Raw genomic sequence first — 22,522 nt, 5'->3', positions numbered from 1 at the left:
ATAGATATATATATATATATATATATATATATATATATATATATATATATATATATATATATATATACATATATGTGTGTGTATCGTGTCGTATAGGATAAACTACTTGCATTTTTTTTGTATCTATCTATATAAGTATTTACGAGGTATTAGATATTTTATGTGTACAGGCATTTTTATAAAATTTGATTTTTTTTGTTTATTCTCGTATTCAACTCAGTTAAATTTATGAGTGAAGATTTTTGAAACGAAGTGCGTACGGTCATGATTTCTCAGTTTATCGCCAAACTACCACACACCTACCACTGTACCGACATGAGCGGCATCGCTGCGCGCCCCAAGACCAAAACTGCATTCTAACTATGGCTTCTACTATAGCATACACTATTTTAACAATATAAGAGTTGTATAGATAACGCATGTAACTTTCTCTATTTTGTATCTATTTAAAATACCAAAACAATTAATTCCATTAAAATTTATTCGATTTGATTTATCCTTCATTAAAACTTTAATTATTATTTAATTATTTGATAATTAATTTACAATCAATTAATGATTAATTGTAGTTTGGGTAAGTGGTAAATTACATAATATATTATATCAATTTCTATGAATAATTGTTAAATTTTAATGAATTAGTTTGTAAATGTTAAAACAAATAATCATCGGTTTAGGTCTTCATATAATTTTATGGACAAAATTTTTGCATAAACACGTATAAAATTACAATTTATTGGTTCTTACGATATTTTGGTATTTTTTCTGGTTTTGTTCACATAATTAGAATCTAAAAAAGCATTATTATATGATCGCAAGACATTAGATTTAATAATTACAGTTGTTGATGAGTAATCGAGACGATAAAGTGTAATCACTGTTCCGAAACCAAAGGGAATCTTTGTTTAGATTTTCTATCCCAAGACGAACGATTGCAGCTCATAAAAATCGGGATCATCATCTTCATCACAGGTGTTACAACTTTGCTCTGCCACTATTTCCCACTATCTTACCTCCATTTTTTTTTAATTCTCTTTCATCTCTTTTCCTGGTTATTGCTACAGCTCTTCTGCCATCTAGTTTCTCCCAAAACATATTATTTACAAGTCAGCTGTCCCTACTCCGTATTGAATAGATTATAAGTTGCGCTTGTTCTCGATTTGAAAAGGAATGGTGGAACAGTTTTTGTAGTAGATGATTGCAATGGTCTTAATACAGGACTATTCAATGCAGAAAGTTATAAATATCAAAATAGTTCTTGTCTCAGCTTTTTAAAAGAATTTTTAAACACTTCGACAAACTTGGAATACAATACATTATAAGATGCACATACGTGCAATTCTTCGTACTAGTATTTCGTAGAGTTTAAACCGGTTCACCAGTTTCAATATTTCTTAAAAAATTATCTTCATTAATCCATGTTTAATTAAGATAAAAAATTTTTCTGCATTTTCATCTTCTTCGTCCTCTTTATAAGTAATTCTGCTTGTTCATTGGCGGACTGATACCTGCATGGAAATTTGTCACTCCATCTTTTGCGCGGTCGTCCAATACTTCTTCTACCGATTGGTAATTTATTTCTTACTATTTTAACTACATGGGTCTCCCCCATTCTGCTTATGTGGTTATTCCATTCTTTTTTTCTGTTTAGTGTGCATTCGTTTATACACTGTACGTTACATTTTCTTCTAATGTCTTCACTTCTCTTTCGATTTCCCAGCATATTTCCTGTAATTCTTCTCAGTAATCTCATCTCTACCGTTGCCAGTAGTCTTTGTGTTGTGACTGTGTTGGCTCTTGTTTCTAATGCATATTGGTCTTACACTGGTCCCAAAGTCAACGACATAAGTCATAAGGAGGTCCGGAAACCACTACCTACATTAAAGATCGTCAGATTTCCCCTAGAGCAATAACAATGCCACACAATACAGTCAATCACATGACCCCTAGTCCGCGGTGAACCTGTACTGGTCGAGGGATGATTCGAATTCTCGCGAGGAGGAGCCACCCGAATGTTGCAAATAACTATATAGAGAACAAATCCTTTTTAATTTTCGGGACATGAAATGCGAGGAGCTTGTTTGAACAAGGAAAAACGCAAAACACGATTCAGGAACTGCACCTAAGACTGAACCTAGAAATACTAGGCATAAGCCAAATGCGCTGGCCTGGTTCCGGTAAACATTGTCCATGATAAAACGAGATCATCTATAGGGAGTTGGGATAATTATCTACAGGGGAATCCAAACAATCGTTGTAAATTTTGTTCCCTTTTCGGATAGAATGCTGTTATTACAAATACAGGGTAAACCAGTGAACATTAGTATGGTGCACGTGTATGCTCCAACTGCAGATAAATCAGAAGCTGAAATAAAACATTTTTATACACAACTCAAACAACTTTTACAATACACCAGGAAGGAAGAACTAACAATAAAAATTGGCGATGATTATGGTTTAGGAACAAGAAATGCGAGAGGCGATAGATTGCTTCAATTTTGTCAAGAAGAAAACCTGGCGATTGTGAACACATGGTTTCAATTACCATCCCGTAGACTGTATATCTGGAGGTCACCACAAGATAACAAACAAAATTTCATTAGAAATCAGATTGACTTTATACTAACCAATCTTAGATTCAGAAATTCCATTATAAGCGTTAAGACTTACCCTGAAGCAGATATAACACCAGACCGTAACCTCCTGGTCTCAAAAATCAAATTGAGGGTAAAAAAGATAATAACATCCAAAAGTTCTAAGGTGAATTCTTAGTAGTTTGAGATAAACTTGTATAAATCAAGAGATAAAAAGATTAACATTCGAAATGAAAAACACTGAGAATGTGAACATTATGTGGAGCAAAATCAAAGATTCAGTTATAAAGACACAGGAACGAAATTCTACAAAAGAAAGAAGAAAGCCGAAAACATTGGATGACTCAAGAAATACTGGAAATCATGAAACAACGAAGAAAATATAGAAACATAAACCCAAATAAATACAAAGAAAAACATACATTAATAAGGAACAAAATAAAAAAGGCTAAGAAAAAGGCTAATGGAAATAGAAGAATTGCAGGAAAAACATGTTCATTGGAAAAGTCAGAGAGTCAGAGAATTATCTAAAAAATCACCAACAAACACAACTAACCGGTTAATTAACAAAAACAATAAACATCTACTATCTATCTGCTACTATCGTAATGACTATAGATTCATCAGCTTTGTCACAACTATTGAAAAATTTTGAAAGGTTATACATGCAAGAATATTCAGAAAGTGTGAAGCGGATATGAGTAATAGACAGTTTGGCATTCGTAATGGCTTCGGAACGGTAGAAGTTTTTTATAGTTTCACAACTCTTGCCCAAAAATGTCGAGACCAACAAAACGATCTTTTCGTCGCATTTATAGGCTATGAGAAATCTCTATCTCCAAAGAGTTATTTACACAAGCACTTGAAAATTGTACAGAAGGGATCAAGATAAATGGTGAAAATATCAATTAGAATGAAAGAAAGAGAAAGACCTGCAGACGCTACTAAACACAATTTGTTATACTGGAGAACAGTTTGGTTTAACAATAAACATAAAGAAACCAAAAACCAGGGTTATCAGTAAGAAGGATAAAGTCATAATAAGGATTCCGATGAAAAATGAAGATATTGAAGAAGTGGACAAAATGAAGTACTTTGGAGTATAATTACTGAAGATCTAAATACGAAATCAGAAATTCGATCAAGAATAGAGCCATTAAAAGCAGTATTTTTGAAGATGAGGAAATTTCTAGGTAACCAAAGTCTTAATCTGCAAATTCGATATTGTATGGAAAGAGACGACCATTAAAAGGAGAAAGACAGCATATTTGGGACATATACTTAGAAATAAGACGTATCAATAATTGCAGCTGATTATGAAGGGTAAAATCAGAGGAAGAAGGGATCCTGGCAGAAGACAAATATACTGACTGAAAAACATTCGGGACTGGACCGAGTTACTGGAGAACAGGCAGACGCTTTTAAGACAAGCAGAAGATAGAGACGAATTTGCAATGGTTATAGCCAACCTTCATTAGTGGAGTCGACACTAGAAGAAGAAGAATTTTTCTGTCATTGCTCTTTTACATAATTTCAGTAATTCATTTGGTATTCTGTCTTTACCTGCAGATTTTCCATTCTTCAGCTTTTCAAGTGTTTTTCGAACTTTCTGTTTATTTATATTAACTTCTTCATTTGTGGTAATTTCTGGTGTTTCCGATTCTAGTGTCATTTGTTCTTCCTCTGCATAGATCTTTTGTTGATAGTGAATCCATGTATTTTTGTGTCTTGGTTTTCTGTATTTCAGGTAAACTGTCTCTCTTCTTAGTTCTCGAATTGCTCTTAGAATATCGTCTTCTCCAACAAATTATTCTTCTTTCTCTATAGGCACAAATGTCTGCTATCCACAATTTTCAAACGGAGTATAAGCATCATGTGCCACGCCATGAAAATCCTTTTCAAAATAATACAAACCAAAATACACCAAAAATATGATAACTGCAGAAGCTCTGGGATCGGTATTATAAAATAATTGGGAAGTAGATGGAGATCCTTATATAGAATTGGGGCGGGATAGATGAAATCAAAGGAAATGAGTGGTGTGTTGTGAGAAAGATTCCAAAATAAATCTGAAAGGAATGTAATTTATGCAAAATGGAAGAACATAGGTTCTTATAGATTTCTTATACCTAGGTAGTTAAGGTGATTAATATTGATATGCTACAAGATAGAAATTTGTAGAGAAATTTAATTGGACTGATGCATCCCTTGCGTCACTCATCACAGAATACCACTGCAACATAAACAAAAAATGAATTAATGTAAAAAACGCCAAATGTGAGATATGTTACAAGGTAAACAACTAAGAAAATTTGTAGGTCATTATTCGACAAAATCACTACATTTGGAGTAAATACCTAACACCTAAGATATTGGTAGCCATAGGTAATAACAAAAGAGCAGAAAAACGAAGGGAGATCAGATAGACTATGACCTTAGGAAACATGCTGGATAAAGATGTGCTTCAACTGCACTGGATATAAACTGGAGGTAAAGACAAGATCTACATCCACAAACAAAGATTAAATGAAAACCAATACCTGAAGGTTCTATAAAACAGCTTGAGACCATTATCAAGAACACCACTCGATTTAGTGTTATTTTAGGCGCTTTATCTGAAGAATAGATTATAATTTAGATATAAATAAAAAATATTGGAAAATAAAAAGGTATTTTTATAGGTACCTAGTCTAATATTTCATTTTTATCTAGATTTACTATTGTTAAATAATTGTTTATTTAATTAATCGATAATAATAATTAAAAGTTGAAAGATACCTTTAAGGCACATTTTATTGTTTAAATATGATTCTTTTATTTTACAGCAGGGTTAATTTTAAAATCTTACCTTGGTATGACAGATCACAACGTTTAATCCGACAGATAAAAACCAACAGTTTGTTCATCAAAAACACTTTTTCCCGCGTTGCCGTCAGCTAACACGAACTGAACTGCCCAACCTCCCAATCTTCATTAAGCTGCCAGCCAGCTCTCCATTGTCTTTCGACCGTGTCCCTTCTCGTAACGTACACAAAACTTTTGTGTTGGTAAAAATAAAGTAAAAGCCTTAGAATAATTTCTACGAGGGGTTTATTGATATAATATTTCCACTTGCAGAGCGATCTTTTTGCCTAGCAAAAAAATAAGCGCTGGGCGGTGACTAGGCGTCGAGTCGCTGTCATGGTGCATTAGTAAAAGAGGGTGGAGCGTCGCGGTACGATGAATGAGATTGGTGGGGCGAAGCGAGGGAGTGGCGAGAGTTAACTGAATCGCGCATATAACCGCTTTAATTGCTTGGTTCCCCTGCCCTAGCGAGAGGACTGTTTTCACTAGTAACATTGTGTCTCGGCAAGAAGCAACATACACTGTTTTTACTTAATCTCTGTGTAAACCACCCTATGTTGTGTATCATAATATTAAGTGAGCTCCGACTTGTTTTTGGAAGATTGATTGGAATGAAAACACAAAACGTAACGTACTGTTGAAATAACAGTTGGTGTTTTCCTTTTAGAAAACTCCTGACACTTTTCGATTACAACTTGCCCAAGTTTTGTTTATTTTCTTTCGCTGCGGGTTGTGTTTATACAAACAACTAGTGAAAAAACATAATGCATACTATATTTTCTGAGCATCCGACGGCTTACAACCGCTACAGCAGCTACAGTAGTTCGGCTTCGGCAGCTATAACCGCATCGAATCCGTACGCGTACGAGCAGTACTCCCGGTACGGGTATCCTTCGCCATGGCACCACCAGCAACACCCCCTAAGCACTGCCAAAGACATGGTAAAACCTCCTTACAGCTACATAGCTCTGATCGCGATGGCTATACAGAACGCACAAGATAAAAAGATAACTCTAAACGGCATCTACCAATTCATCATGGAACGATTTCCTTACTACAGAGAAAACAAACAGGGCTGGCAGAATTCCATTAGGCACAATTTAAGTCTAAACGAATGCTTTGTGAAGGTTCCTAGAGACGATAAAAAACCGGGCAAAGGTAGTTACTGGACCCTCGATCCCGATTCCTACAATATGTTCGACAACGGTTCGTACCTTAGAAGACGTAGGCGCTTCAAGAAAAAAGACGCTCTTCGAGAAAAAGAAGAACAGCTGAAAAGACAGCAAATCCAGTCCGATTCTCCTATAAACAAACGCGAGGAAAAGCCTTTAGAAGATATCAAAAGCAAGTTAGAATGCAAGCCGAAAAGAGAACCCAACACCGAACTGAGCCACTGTATGAGTACGAAATATGGCGATCCTAAATCGGTGATAGTTCATCAGGAACATGTAATGAGTGACGTTACGGCAAGTCTGCAGGCTATGGACAGTGCGGCGGCTTTTAGTGTGGACAGTTTGATGACCAGTAGAGAACAGGCAATTAGTTACAGTAATTCGGCAAGACTGCATTCTTCAGGAGGTATGTACAGATGCTTTAAAAAACTCTTATAAACATTTCAATGTACAATAAATCGTTTTACTATACGAGGGCCATACGATTATTTTATAAACATTTCAATGTACAATAAATCGTTTTACTATACGAGGGCCATACGATTGTTTTGTTGCCTTTATTCTCCTGGTAGCTTGTCATGGCTTTTTCTAGATTTGTTGGGCACTTTTGATTTCTTCACTAGGTACGTTAATATCTCTTTCTGTCATCACAGTATTGTTAATTATCGTTCTTCATGTCTTCAGTATAATAATATATAAGTTCTAAGGCACAGTTTTATTTCTTTTTAGTTTTACTAATTACCACATATAAGTAGTCTTTGTTGAAGTTGTGTTTAAAAGATATTTATATCTATGAATATGTGGATTTATATCATCGGTACGACACGACAACGATATCATTCTGATTTCTTCTACCATTTACACAAAACGATCAAATTATCAAGTTAGTTTAAGTTAGTTTTAACTTCAGTTTACTTTAAATACATTGTTTTATGGTGTTTTTATTTGTAAATATGAGATAGTTGTTCCAATTGTGAACAAATAAGAAAGATCAGTGATGGTGTTATTAGTAAAGATTGTCGAATTATTATCAAATATGAAAATAATATAGCACACAATGTGCATGCACCATTTATTATCTGTAAAAAATAGTTTTTTCAAAATATAATAATAATAATTTTACCGTATACGGCCCTACTATTATTTAGCTGTCAATGTTAATTTCTTGGCTTTTTTTTTAACATTTTGAAGTTACTTGGCTTTTTAGTGTTGCCTCTTCATTTCTTCAGAAGGTATGTTCGTATCTTTCTAAAGTACATTTTTTATCTTTCTTTGCATTCTTTTAATTATTTGTGCCACACATTTCCTTACCTTATGCTATGCCGGTTTAAAGGAGAATGACAGTGAAAAAACAGAGGCTTACAGACCTTGGTTCGTTAGACATTATTTAATTTTAATCTTCATTTTGTGGTATTTAAAGTCAAAAATAAACTTTACAGTTATTTTGTGACTATATTGCTTAATTAATAGGTCTCAGTGGCAAACTAACCAGTATCCTTTGTGTTTGTTTTCGCTAATATTGATATATTTTCATCTCTATGTATATATAGGCAAATCTATATTATTCAAAACAAATTATTTTGTTTAGTTACCAAGTATACAATACACTTTAAGCATACTATATTTATTATACTTAATATTTTTATATTTTTCGAGGGTGTGAATTTTATACTTTCATAAACTATTTTTTAATACATTTAAAAGTAAAAATAATACTTGATAATACGTTTCATAAATGACTAAACGACAGAACCTCAGGAATACGGGAAGAATATGTTACTTTATTCCCTACATTATTTATCCTACATTCGGACAAGTGAAGCAAAGAATAGGGCTCAAGAAGAACGAAAAATGTGGAGTGGATATTGCAGGAGAATAGACCGGAATATATCTCACAAGACCCTGTGACAATAATAACGGAGGATGTCGAAATCATAGAAGAAGATAAATATAACTAAAGCAGTGAAGCACGCTAAAATCAACAAAGCGCTAGGACCAGGGAACATAAAAATGGAACTGCTGAAATATGGATGTGCATGGATCGTATCCTTTATATGAGTATTACTTAATAGTTTCAAAGCAGGAGAGAAGATTCCAGATGAGTGGAATATATCATAAGTATATGTCCTCCATTTTCAAAACAGGTGACAAAAGGTCAGCAAATGAGAGATCAGTGTAATGCCTTCAATAGCAAGAATCTCTTTTCAGTTATAAAAGAAAAAATAGAACAACACATAGAACACTACAGCTAGGCAATCAAATAACAAAAACAATCACTGCAACAAAAGACCTCAAACAGGAATGTAGTAGTCTATCACCAACATTTTTTAACATATAGATTACGCTTTGAAAAGATGCTATAGAAAATGCGGAACAATGGGCATAGAAGTACAAGAAAATATTTTACATTCACTACTTTTCGCAAACGATCAAATCACCTTGTACAAGACGGGGAAGACATGGAATATATGATAAGGAAATTAAAGAAAGAATATGGAGCTATGGGGACTCAAGATAAATATGTGCAAGACCGAATACTTATGTATTGGATCTGGAAATTTGCTGGACTAAAGATCAATGGAAAGAAAAATCATGCACACAAGACTAAAATATTGACAAAGAAATGAATCAGAAAAGATACGAGAAATATGCAAAATTCCACGAAAAAAATAAATTCCAGAGATGACAGGACTTTTAATAAGAAAGCATATCAATAGGAACGGAACTAATTGGTTCACAAGGGGGTATAATTTGAAAGGGGCCATCACATTTAAATTCTGAAAAATTGTTCTACGAGGGCTGATCAAATAGAATGAAATGGTAAAACATGACTTGACAACTTGATCGCAGCCTTTGTGTTAAATTCCTCATTTCTCTCTAAACATGCATTCTTTTAATTGCTTCTTGCCATAGTTGATTCCTGGGCACACTATCGTATGCTTTTTCCAAGTCGATAAAAGTCATAATATGTATTTTAATATTTTTTCTTTGTTGTTTTGTTTTAATATTTTTCACTTGTCTCTTGATGAATATATTATTTAGACATGATCTGGCTTTTTGGAATCCGGCTTCACCATAATGGTTCATGTGTTCTTCTATGTTTTCTTTTATAACTGTGAAAAAGATTCTTGCTGTTGAATGCATTATACTAGTCCCTTTATCGTTATCTGTTGACCTTTTGTCACCTTTTTTGAAAAATGAGGACATGCATGATATATTCCACTCATCTGGAATGTCCTCTCCTGGTTCTATTTCAACACTCGTATAAAGGATATAATCCTTATGCCTCCATATTTCAGCATTTCAGCTTTAGTACTTTAGATAATATCTTCCTCTATATTATTATTGTCACAGGGTCTTGTGAGACATAAGTACTCTAGTATATTCTGCATTTTTCATTCTTCAGTATAAAATCTGGTTAACATTAACGAAAGTACAAGCTGAATATAGCCGCAAATGTCAACTATGGAACAACATATTTCGGTTTGGCAGTATTGAGATGTTTTTATAATGTATATGTTGTATATTGCAAATATAAAGAGAGAAAGCTTTTAAAAAGTACATTTTGATTATATTGTTTTATGAATTCTGCAATTTTTAATTTATATAAAACAAAAACGAGTAAATATTTGTCTCTTCTACAGTAATTGCGAACATCTGTTGTAATCTGGCAAGTATTGACAAATGTATCCGCTAATCTATTAAAGGGCAATTGCCAAAAAATGTCTAATAATTAACTGCAATTAATCTCAAAACAAACAAATATTTACTAGTTTTTGTTTTATATAAATTAAAAATTGCAGAATTCATAAAATAGTATAATCAAAATGTACTTTTTAAATTTTTTTTCTCTTTATATTTGAACCATATAATATACATTATAAAAACATGCCAACACTGCCAAATCGAAATATTTTGTTCCATGGTTGACATTTGTGGCTATATTCAGCTTGTACTTTTGTTAATATTAACCTAAAATATTTCCAAACATGCCAAAAACCGGAGTTTTTTGTTAACTGTCTATTTAATTTTTTGTTTTCCAGATAGATTTTTAACTCGGTGGTAATTCATCTTTAACTTTATGTATCGTTCGTTTATCATTAATAATAATTTTCCTCTTCTGATACGACGTTTCCTTTTGATACCTCCGTGTATAATCTGATGCAAAAATTATGTTTCCATTATCATATGTATTCATTTATCCATATAACTTTTATTACTTGAGAAACAAAAAGAAACGAAACACATGCAAAATCATCAATGGGAACTGTTTTTGAAGAAATGGAACATGATTTTTATGGTCTGCAAAAGGAAATATGTATGGCAGGTATTTTTTCAGTTGCGTCAGTCATTGTCCAGGCTTCAATTCCATATAAAAAGCAGAGAATAGGTAACATCTCAATACTTTAGTTATAATTTCTTTTCGCATTTTTCAAAAGCTTTTCCGTTAACGTAGATTGTTTCGTCTTAAGTCTTGTTCATACTGACAATCATGATTTTTGTTTTTTTTTTGTGTTCAGAGTCATTCCATACCTCCCGCAGTACTGCGTAGTGCGATCAACCGAAATTTGCAGCTCTTTTCGGCTGTCTGCAAGGAGTATTGTATAGTCTGCATATCTGAGAGTATTCTCTTGTCGTATAGGTATGTCGTCAGGGACAAGTATAGGGTTCCATCAGGAGTTTGAGAATAGGAATTAGAGTTTAGAAGAGCAGGAGTACTGCTCCATTTAGTCGCCGTTTACGACAAGCAGGAGAAACTGTGAAGATATTCTTCTTTGGTGGCCCGTACCCCACATGGGGGCATGATCAAAATAGTAAAAGATAAATCACCAATTGGTAGAAGAAGTACTGGACGACCGCAATACTAGGTTTTGAGAAAATTGTTTTAATTAGGTCCTTTATGTTTTTGTGCATTTGTTCTTTATTTTTGTCTTCACTGTTTTCGTCCATGAGGTTCAATATCGCCCTTGTCATCATCATTGCTGTTTTCCTATTCTTACTGCACTCATGTTTGTTTTCTAAACATTCTTTAATAGGTTTTTTAGACTTCCTCCCAGTTTTAATCAATACTTTTCCCTTTATTTGGTATTCATTTTATATGTTCTTCTAGTATGGTGGTTATTCCTTATATTATTCCATCGTTTGCCATGTTTTTTAAATCTCACATTTTCCTGCCAAAATTTTGTAATTTGTTGGTGTTTCTTCGTTTGTTTATTGATTTACTGCTTTCACCGAGTTTCTATAACGAGCAAGTGAGTCAATTCAGTTACCTGTTACCTAGTAGATGACACCAGTTTCTAGAAAGAGAGGCATTGATCACAAAATGGACCTTGACTAGTGGTTTTAGTATATTTATAATATATGTATTTTCTTTGGTAGAAAAATAGAACTCTATTATCCTAAAAAAAGAACTACATCCATTTCTATTTTGTCTACTGACCTCCCGTAAGTAGCGTAGAGTATATTGAGATCATATATTATTATTTGTAATTATTTACTGGTTTGTACATGTATCTTATATTCCATACATATTTTTCCTCTCCTTAGAAAATGTATTTATAATTCTAACTGATCGGGAGACATAGTACCTCTGCCCCAATAAAAAAAATCTTAAATTTTACATAAATAATGTAGATTGTATGGGACTTCCATTCAGCTTGAACGACTGATAGATCGTACCTTGTAGATATATACCACCCATTAATCATACAAAAGCTTCCCCACAATTGTTTCCTGTTTTCTTCCTTCTTAATCCCCAAACCCTTTTCTGATTCGATTATAATATTGAATACGAAAAGTTTTAATGAATCCATCAACAATACTTACATAACTTATTTAAATGGAGATTTTCGTTCCATGTTACGGAATACATTTCGAATTATATACATATTTATGAAAGTTAAATGTTGATTTCCTGAATTTTTGGTTCGCAAATAATTATTGTTGTTAGTTAAATGATAAGTATTTAATTGAAGGATGTATATTATTATGTTAGATGTGGATTAAATGATGGTTTGGTTTTCATCGGTTAAATGTCTCATAGGGACTAAAAATGAAGGTATAGTATTTATAAAGTCAGTTGAAACACCCAAAAAACTGGTTGCGGACAAACATTAAAAGAATAATATCATATTACCAGACATGGGCGCATCATTTATTTTTATATTCAAATATAGATTAATGAAGAACAGAATAAGGACAATTTTAATTACTTAAAACTGTCGTAAAGTACATAAGTGTATAAAAAAGTTTTTAACATGTCATATTTAGCAACAAAAATAATTTATATATAATGGCAATAGGCCATATTGACAGTATAATGATTTAAAACAGTTATTATACTTCGTAAAATAATAAACATTTTAGCTGTACAGCACTGGCATGAATCAACAGCGTTTCTTATCTGTACACCATCGCCGCCGGCTGGAACCGAACCTCCAAGTAGTCCGTTAAATATTGGTGATTTTGAATAACATATCATTGTCCAATATTTATTTGATGGGATGTATCTTTCATTCTCTCTTGCTTCTATCTCTTTCCAATGAAGTACGGGGATTGTTCAAATACGTTTGAAACATTGACGAGTGTTATTTATACTTTAACTTGATTACCGGTAAATGTAATATTGAACTGCCCTTATAAATCTCGTCGGAGTGAAATGTTTCAACTGACTTTATAAATACTATATATGATACCACAAGTGATATGATTAAAAAGTATGAATACGCTTTATGAAGAAATTACTAATACCATCAAGAAGAAAAAACATTTTTTAGTATAGTTTCGGTGATTTTGCTCTATCAAAAGAAATCACTCTGTCTTCATAACAGTTTGTTATAAAATTAATAACACTAACCAATCAATCTAATACTGACAGCGATCGTAGCCTGGTAAGAATAGAAAACGAAAGAAATAACATCTCAAAAGGAAAAATTAAAGCAAAACAATAGTATTTACTACAAATATAATCAAACAGAGAATACAGGAAGAGGTAATAATTAACGATATTATAAAAGTAGAAATATACACGAAATGTTCCTGGTAGATACAGCGAAATATACGTATATCTCACATAGACAAGACACGTGACAACAAAGGAGGGTTCATCATTGTCTTTGCCTTGCAGGAACTTGCAAACAATTCTTCATATTGGATAATTATCAGACAAGCCATCTATCTTAACTAATTCTCTTTTCTTTTGTCATCAATCGATGCTGCTCCTACGCTTCCCAGTATATCAATTTTTAATTTTATTCTTTTTTGTCACACCACTTATCGATCTAAGAATTCTTATTTCCTCCACATCCATTCATTTTCCTTTTCTGTTAACTGCCAACATTCAGTTCTGTACATCATAGTTGACATATATGGTGTGTTTATATAAATTTTTCTTTGAGGTTTATTATAATTTTTCTGCCACACAATAGATGCTTCTTTGAGCATCTCAATCTATTTCTGCTTTTCTCTGTAAACGTAAACCGATCTGTATATACGTGTATATATGTGTATAATCCTTGTATAGTTGTGAAGGTATCATTGAAGGCGTATTTGATTAACTATGGGTTTGTTGAATGTTTGTCGAAAGAAATGAGGTGGGTTAAGTACTGAGGGTTCTTTATTTGCCATGGAGGAATTGAGGACGATTGGGAGGGAAAGCATTCTGGGAACGTGTAGTTTAATTGATTTAAGTAGCTTTTAATCCTTGCGTAGAAGGGTTTAGCCGTTCTTAGCTTATTTATGAAGAGATTTAAAACTTTTCTGTAAAACAGTTTTGAATAGATGTAAAGATTTGGAGATTCAATCCCCACGAGACATTTAGAAATTCAATCCACTAATAAACTATTTAATTATTTTAAAAAATAAATGATTTTATAACAAGAATACTTAGTCTTTTTAACATATTTTTTGAGTAAGGAGTAGTTTGTCATTAACAAAAAAACTTGAACAGAAAAATTATGACATTAGAATGATCCTGCCTGATAAAGTATTTTTGTAAGTATCACTAATGAATATGTGGGTATGTGAGAATTAGTGCCTATTTGAAAAACAGTATTTGGGAGAAAGAATCTACTTTCAAAATTTAATTTGCATTTAAAAGTAATGCTAGAGAACATTTATCTTCAAAATATGGAGATAGTTGATTGGTTTTATCAGGAGATGCAAACAAGCAAGGAGTATTTGTAATACAGTCAAAATGCCTTAATTTTTGAATTAGCTTGTCTAAACATATAATGAACGTTGATACCTAAAATATTCTTAAATTGAAGTTGTTGGATGATTATCTCTACCAGTCTATCACTTATTAATCCTTGGAATTTCAATTTCGGATTTTTTTAAAATCTTTAAGTGTAGAGATAATATCTTTGCTACATTTAACAGCGACTAACGAAATTGGAAGAAACACTTTGAATAAATATGGATAATGAAAAGGTAACGCTGAACGTCTTTTCACAAACCAAGAGGGAAATTTAGAAACTGCTTTTTTCTATCGCTTGATATAAAACTGGTCCCGAGCTTTCGAGACCAGATTGAGAAATTTCTCCAAGGCTGATAAAAATAGCTTAGCTTCAAACAACTCTACACTAGTTTGACGTTCTATAACCTAGTCTCGCACAAGCTACTAAACCTTTTCTTATTACAGTCTGAACTGTGCATCTTTAAGAGCCTTGGTAACATTAGTATTTTTTTCTGAAAGAATTATTTACTTGATTGGTAATATCTAAACAGTTTCTTACATTAGTCACTGACATAATAGTGCACAATACAAGATTGAATCTGTGACTGGTACAATGAACTTAAATTACAAAAGGGAACAACTCATGTATTTTGGTTAGGCTACCCTTATTCTTGCCACTAATACCAGAGGCACCATCATATTATCTGGGCTACACAATCATTCATGTCCAATTCAAGTTTCGTTATTTATTCTAAAATAGATTTTGCGATGTTTTCACCAGTTAACTTTTCACCTTTTTTTCGTGTTTTTAAGTTACGGGTTTGCCATTGTCATCGCCTCTTAAAAAAGTTCATTTTCACAGCATAATATATTTGTTTCTATAGGTCTTAACCCTTTTTTATTTTCTTCGAGTTCTTTTGCTAGTTGACTATTTAATTGACTAGATATATCTTCTACTTTCTTTGTCATAATGAAATAATGAAATCTGCTCTTAATAAGCTGTTTCGATTAAAGATTATTGTGATTATCAAATTTTTCGATTGCTCAATTCCATCGTTTTTTCGTGATAACATTTTTCTGCTCCAAAAGCTTAATTCTAAAATATGAAGCATACTTTGCAGCAGGATAACAGACGGCAAGATGATCTTTCTTTTTAGAGGATGACAACCAACACTATCTGCCTACCTAACTTGACTGGAATTTCAATTTTTTTATTTAATTCATTTGAAGGAAACTTAAATGGCTGATGATTCAATTATTAATTGAATGACTATTTTAAAAGATTAAATTTCCTCCTAGGCTCATAAATGTTTAAAGATTATTACTATATTTTTACTATGTATATTTAAAAGATTTAAAAAATAAGTGTTAGTTATAAAATGTTCTATGCTCATTTAAAATACAATCTGAAAAGTCATCCAAATACTGTCAAAAAGCAGTATCTGAACACTATTTAAAATAGTTTAAGAGACGTTACTTCCTAAGAAGGTTTTGTGAATAGAACAATAAATAATATTCGATTTGCATCTTCACAATAATCTTCAGAAAAATCAAAATATTTTAAGTTTAAAATAAAATTGTCCAATTTCATCATTATTTGATGTTTCTAGGGGTGTCCGGACCCCCTGGCTACGTCACTGACGTACGTAGAAGGAGAATAGATCTGTCAAAATAGCAGGAGATAAATCGCCAAGCGGTAGAAGTATCTGCAAATTGCAAAAAGATAGAGTGACAACCTTCACTAGAATTGTGCCAATAAACAGACAAGAATTTTAACACAGATATTTCTATCCATTTTTTCGATAGCACAAAAAAAACGTCAAAACTTTTATATTCGTCAAAACCAAACTAAAAATATGAAATAGCTGTTCATGTCAGCATATGTTGGGGACATGTGTATTATACCAATACAATAAAAAGAATCTTAAAATTGACCAATGTACCTACGATTTCCAAGAAATTTGAAAACTCTTTTTTTTTAGGAAATATAGTTGAACTCAAAAGTAGAAAAACAGAATATTTAGAATATTGATTTGAATATGTGAAGTTATTGTTACAAATAAAATGGTAATTTTGTATGATGAAATGTTTGTGAAAAGCAATAGATTTTGGTAGCTTTGATCAATTTCACAAATCATTAATATATTCTATTTTAGTAATGTTTTCCATCTACGCTTTTATAAGATATTTTTTATATACCTATGCGAGATTTTTGTCCAGCTATCTATAATGAACACTCGAGTAGAATAAAAAGAAAACTGACGATATATAGATCAATATTTTGCATTAAAATGAATTACTTGTTTCAGGAATGTACTCCTACTGTCCGTCGGCTACTCCGCAACACCAATACAGTATAGCGGACGAAGCCGCCCCTCGTTACAGCCCTTGGTACAGCCCTGAAACCTCCCCGGAGTCGGCCACCAGCTACCGAGACATCATTTTCGACAACAGTGCCGCCCCCTCCTGCCAACTGGCGGGATTCAGGCATCCCGGCGTTACTCCTAGCCCGCCAAACTATCGCACCACTGCCGCATACTATCAATCGGATTGTGTGGGGCAGAAGTACTGAGGGTATGGAATACTAGATGTAAATATGTAAATAACGAAGACTGATGATTATGGGTGGTTAGCACGAAACGTATATAAGGTTTTCGAGAAATTTGTGTGCAATTTTTGTTAGGTTTTTTACGGGGGAAAGTGGGGAGGTGGATTTCTTCAAATAAACTTAAAAATCTGTGATTTGAAACATAAATCAGTACAGTTGGCCCAAAAAGTTATTTATTAACATTAAACTGAAATTTAAGGAAGAAAAAGTGATTTTATATCTCTTTTTGGAACATGTTTTGCTATTTTCGAGCTTGTTTGTTAATTGATTAAAATAGTTCAACCGATATACCTAGAATTTAAAATTAACCTTTTACATTCTAAAACACAATTATTGCGTAGTACCAAAAAATACGAAATACAAAACTATTCTATTTTAGTACACTTCCTTAATAAATTTTTTTTATTATTTTTTCTGTTCTATGCATTGTTCTTCTCATGTCCAATGTTTATATTTTTTATCATTTGTAAACCTTATTTTTGTTTTTTTTTGTACATTTTAAACATTTTTCTGGGAATATTCTTGGACTTCACAAGGACTCTTAGCGGAATAGACTAGACGCTTCCTTTTGTAATTCTCCTTTATGCTTAAAATGGGATAGTCACTGGGAGATGGCTGTAAACCATGATAGTAATTAAAAAACTTTTACATCGCAGTGAAAACTTCTGTTGTAATTGGTATATTTTTAATTTAAAAATTAAATCAAAAATCCAAATGGATTACAATAGTTGATTTTTTGTTCAGAACGGACGTTTTCAAACTAATTAGTTCATCTTCAGTGAACTTTGAAATAAATACGCTAATAACTGTAACATCAAGCAGTGGGTGGGTTTGAACTGAAAACAACTTGGGTAAAAATATTAAATTATACGACATAATATCGATGAATATAGGTTTAACTATCATCAGTCTTGATCTGCAATAATAAGCCAACTGTTATAGTTTTTCGCAGAAGCAAAAAAGTGCTCATTTTAAAAATAATCTCTTGTCTTACGGTGGATTCGTCCCCACAATATCTGAGATTACTGGATGATTACCAGCCGCCGCTCGAGAAGAGGAACGAAGACTCTTTGTTCCATCTTCTTATTATTTGAGAAATTAGTATAGTCTGGATTGTCATCAGCAAGAAGTTTACCTATCAACGGGGTGCTACTGGCAATATAGGGTACTTTACAAATTCGAAATTTCTTACATTTAAATATATATCTTACATAAAGGTTCAGGAGTACTCTATGCTCAGAAGGCACCTCGATTGTTAAACAGAGATGTCGGTTCCTCCAGTCTCGATGTGCAATCGATACTATTTTTCTCAATGCGTAGAAATACCGGCAGAGCGTTGAAACTTTGTTTCATGAATTGCGAAATAATTCTAAGCCTTTTTCAGACTTTTACTTATTTAGACAATAACGATTCAAACAGCAAAGTACTCACTTTGGATTGTTGCCTTTTGTGAAATAAGTCCCTTCAGACTTCTATTTATTCTTGACTGTTAGTGATATAGCGACGCCCTTTGTCCGTTCGACAATTTGTGAAATAATTCCAAGTCTCTTAGAGTTTTATTTATTTCAAGCAACTGATAAGTGAACGGCGAAGTGTTCACTTCGAGGTGTTTGTTATTTGTGAAATAATTCTGAGAAAAAAAAAAAAGAAATTCTGAGATGAAAAGAAAAGTCCGTTTCAGAATTTTCTTTATTTCCAGCAAATAATATCTTACATCAAATTACAGAATTCCTTCCCTTGTTATTTGCGAATACTCTCGATTGGGTTTCAATCTGGAGTGTAGCTTCGATGCTGTTATTCTGGAGCCACTGGTTTATTATAGTTGCAGTGTGAACAGAACAATTATCTTGTTGGAGGATAAAATTATTTTCTGGACACTGATAACTGTTGTACACTGGGAAACATGTTTTCTAGAATATTCAGATAAGTCTGCCCAACAAACCTGCCATCAATACGTCATACCATTCTCATTCCTCTAGATGAAATCCATCCCCATACATTGGCGCTAAAATGAGCAGCTGCTTGATATCTATCAACATATATAGAGAATTAAATCTATTATTATCTGGTCTATAAACCCAAATTTTGCCCTTTTTAGAAGATTGAAAAATTTTATCTGTAAATATTACCTACCCTGTCTCAAAAATGTTGATTTTGTAGCTGATAGTTTAAAGCAAATATAAGTCTTTATTGCTTCTGTTATGGTAAGAACTTCTTTTTTTGTACAGTTCGGTACCTAAGACGCGATGCTTTAATTCTGCGCCAAGTTGTTGTCTTTCTTCTCGGAAACTGTGACATAATTCTTGCAGTTTTCACATCTTCAAAAGGATTCTCTTCTTCTTCTTTGTAAATCATTTTCCATCCACTACTGAAGGTAGGTCTCTCCCAATTGCTTCCATCTTTCTCTATATTGCGCCAATCTAATCCACTGTTGGCCTGCCACTGCTCTTATGTCATCTACCCATCTTTTTTGAGATCTTCCCATGCTTCTTGTTGTCGTCCTTGGTCTCCATTCTAGAATTCTCCGTGTCCACCTGTTGTCATAATATCGGGCTGCGTGACCTGCCCAGCGCTATTTCATTTTTGTAATTTCTTCCACAATATCCCCAATCTTCGTTCTATGTCTTATCTCGGTGTTTCTAATCTTGTCTCTTAGTGATATTCCAAGCATGATTCGTTCCGTTGTTCTTTGCGTTGTTTCTAAATTTTTAGCAGATTTTTTGTTAAGGGGTACTGTCTCCAAGCCGTAGGTACAAACTGGTAGTATGCATGTGTTATACACTTTTTTGCTAGTTTACAGGAATGGAGGTGTTTTCAAGATATATGCAAGTTTCCCGAAAGCGCTCCATGCCAGTTGTGTTCTTTTAATTTCAGCATCTTGATTTGGTTTTCCCAGTTTGATGGCATGACCTAGATATACATAGTGTTCAACATTTTCTAAGGTATGATTTTGTATTGTTATAGTTGTCTGGTCTCGGCTCAGTATTTTTGTTTTATTGTAGTTCATTTTTAAGCCTACCGCTCCTGAAACTGCATTCAATTGTTGTAACATATCATTTAGTTCCTGGATATTATCGGCTATTAAAACTATGTCATCTGCGAATCTCAAGTGGTTTAAGTATGATCCGTCGACGTTGATACCCTTGTTGTTCCATTCTAGTTTCTTAAAAATGTCTTCTAGAGCAGGGGTAAATAGTTTGGAAGAGATGGTGTCTCCTTGTCTTACTCCCCGTTGTAGTCTTATGGGATTAGTTTTGGTGCTTTCGTCCAGCTGTATCTGCATGGTGGTATTTTCATATATGTTTTTAATTATGTTAGTGTATCTTGAATCTACACGTGCGTTTTCTAGAGTTTTAAGCACTGCCCATAATTCGATGGAATCGAATGCTTTATGGAAATCGACGAACGCCATATGAATTGGAACATTATACTCGGTGCATTTTTCTATCATATCTATAGCATTGTAGCATATCTATTTTCTTCTAATCTCTCCAAAACCGTATGATCTTAATACTTAATCTGCTTACGTTAAAACGGTTCGCTATGATCCTTTAAAATACACTGCTCAATTGTCTCCAAATTACGCTTTAAGAGTTGTATCAGTTTTTTAGGAACCAGCTGTACAACAAGAGATATGAATTGTACCATCAAGCTGCTACGTAATTATATTTACGAAAGAAATTTTTTGGGACCAATCTGTACAGACATTAATGAGACGATGAAGATTAAGATAAAGATATCTATATTATCTGAAAAAGACTAAACAGACAAGGAAAAAGTTTTCATTGATAGTAGGCGAATATAGACTATACGATATTTAATACAAATTTGATCATTTCCCATTTGTTTTCTGTAAGTATAAAACATTTCTCTGCATTTGTTTTACAAATGCAGAGAATTTTTCTTCCTTCATTTTGTTTTAGACCATAAAATATTTAGCAATTATCTTACGATGTCTAGTTGCAGATCAAATAAATATTAGTCATATAAATATTGTTCTGGACAAATTATATTGGATTGATTCTGACTTGACTTTGATTATAATTAAACTGAAAACATTGCTTTGATAGTTCTCCTTTTTGATTGACAAATTAAATACCGAATTATAAATATTTCATTTTGTTGTTTCATTTTACTTTTTCATTATGTAACTAGCTAGTAAAAAATACCTAACAAGCTAAGTGTTAATGACAATATAGATATCTTTACGTTTTACCAAATTCGTTGACAAAAGTCACAAATCTCACGTTACTGCAAAATATTCTATTAGTTTATTGTAGCTAATTTCTGAAAGTATGTGTGCTGAATATTTACTTCCAGAAAGTTAAATATTTAACAACACATGCAACATGGGGTATTATAAAAATTGATAAGCGCCTGGGAAAATAATTGTAGATTGTTCAATTATTGTTGTTCCCTATACCATTTTCATACCTTGCGAACTGCATTTTAAAAGTTGATCCGATATAAACAGTAGGTGATAAAATTTTTAATAACCAACGTACAAAGATTTTATATACATAACATGAGTTTAAAACGATCTGCATCTTCCAATTTCGTATCACCAGACATCTCTATCATTTCAATCACCCTCGTTTATGCCTTCTTCTTTCAAATCTTTGTCTGCTCGGCTTCTCCAACATCGTTGGGATCTTTCGCGTCTTTCTTTCTTTCACCTCTATTGTCCATTTTCTAATGTAAGTTTTATATCGGCATTTTTTGTACATGGCCAAACCAGATTAACTGTTTTTTCTTATATTTCATCGGTTATTGTGTGTCTTACTTGATTTACCTGTCCATTGCTGTTGCTTATAACATTTTTATATTTTTTTCCTTTAATAGCTCATACTTCTGAGCTATGTGTGATTATGCTTTTTACTATTTTGTTTTCTTTGCTTACATTTTTACCCTATAGTACCCTGTTTAATAGTACTATTGCTTTTTTTTCCTTAAATAGTTTTTTCTGTAATGAATTCCTCTAGCGTTCTCTTATAGGTAAAATTAATCACAGGAAATATATTCTTTGTAGTTTGGTTAATTTGTTTCCCTCTAAACTCTGCTGCTTCGTTAATGGATCTTAAATAATCTCTTGTCTCGTGTGAAATTTTGGATAAAATATCTTTTGGTG

General features: G+C 32.8%; 1 protein-coding gene across 1 annotated transcript; it reads left to right on the top strand.

The window, feature by feature from the left end:
- Window positions 1-5,946: 5,946 nt before the first annotated feature.
- Window positions 5,947-22,308, top strand: LOC140440392 (uncharacterized). Its single transcript, XM_072530865.1, has 2 exons — window positions 5,947-7,016; window positions 17,096-22,308. The coding sequence occupies exons 1-2, from the start codon at window positions 6,203-6,205 to the stop codon at window positions 17,356-17,358; spliced, it is 1,077 nt and encodes a 358-aa protein (XP_072386966.1). The 5' UTR covers window positions 5,947-6,202; the 3' UTR covers window positions 17,359-22,308.
- Window positions 22,309-22,522: the final 214 nt, after the last annotated feature.

This window comes from Diabrotica undecimpunctata, chromosome 4, assembly GCF_040954645.1.
Source record: "Diabrotica undecimpunctata isolate CICGRU chromosome 4, icDiaUnde3, whole genome shotgun sequence".
Classification (NCBI taxonomy): domain Eukaryota; kingdom Metazoa; phylum Arthropoda; class Insecta; order Coleoptera; family Chrysomelidae; genus Diabrotica; species Diabrotica undecimpunctata.
Note: the sequence above shows the minus strand (reverse complement) of the source record. Positions and strands in the feature narration are given on the sequence as shown.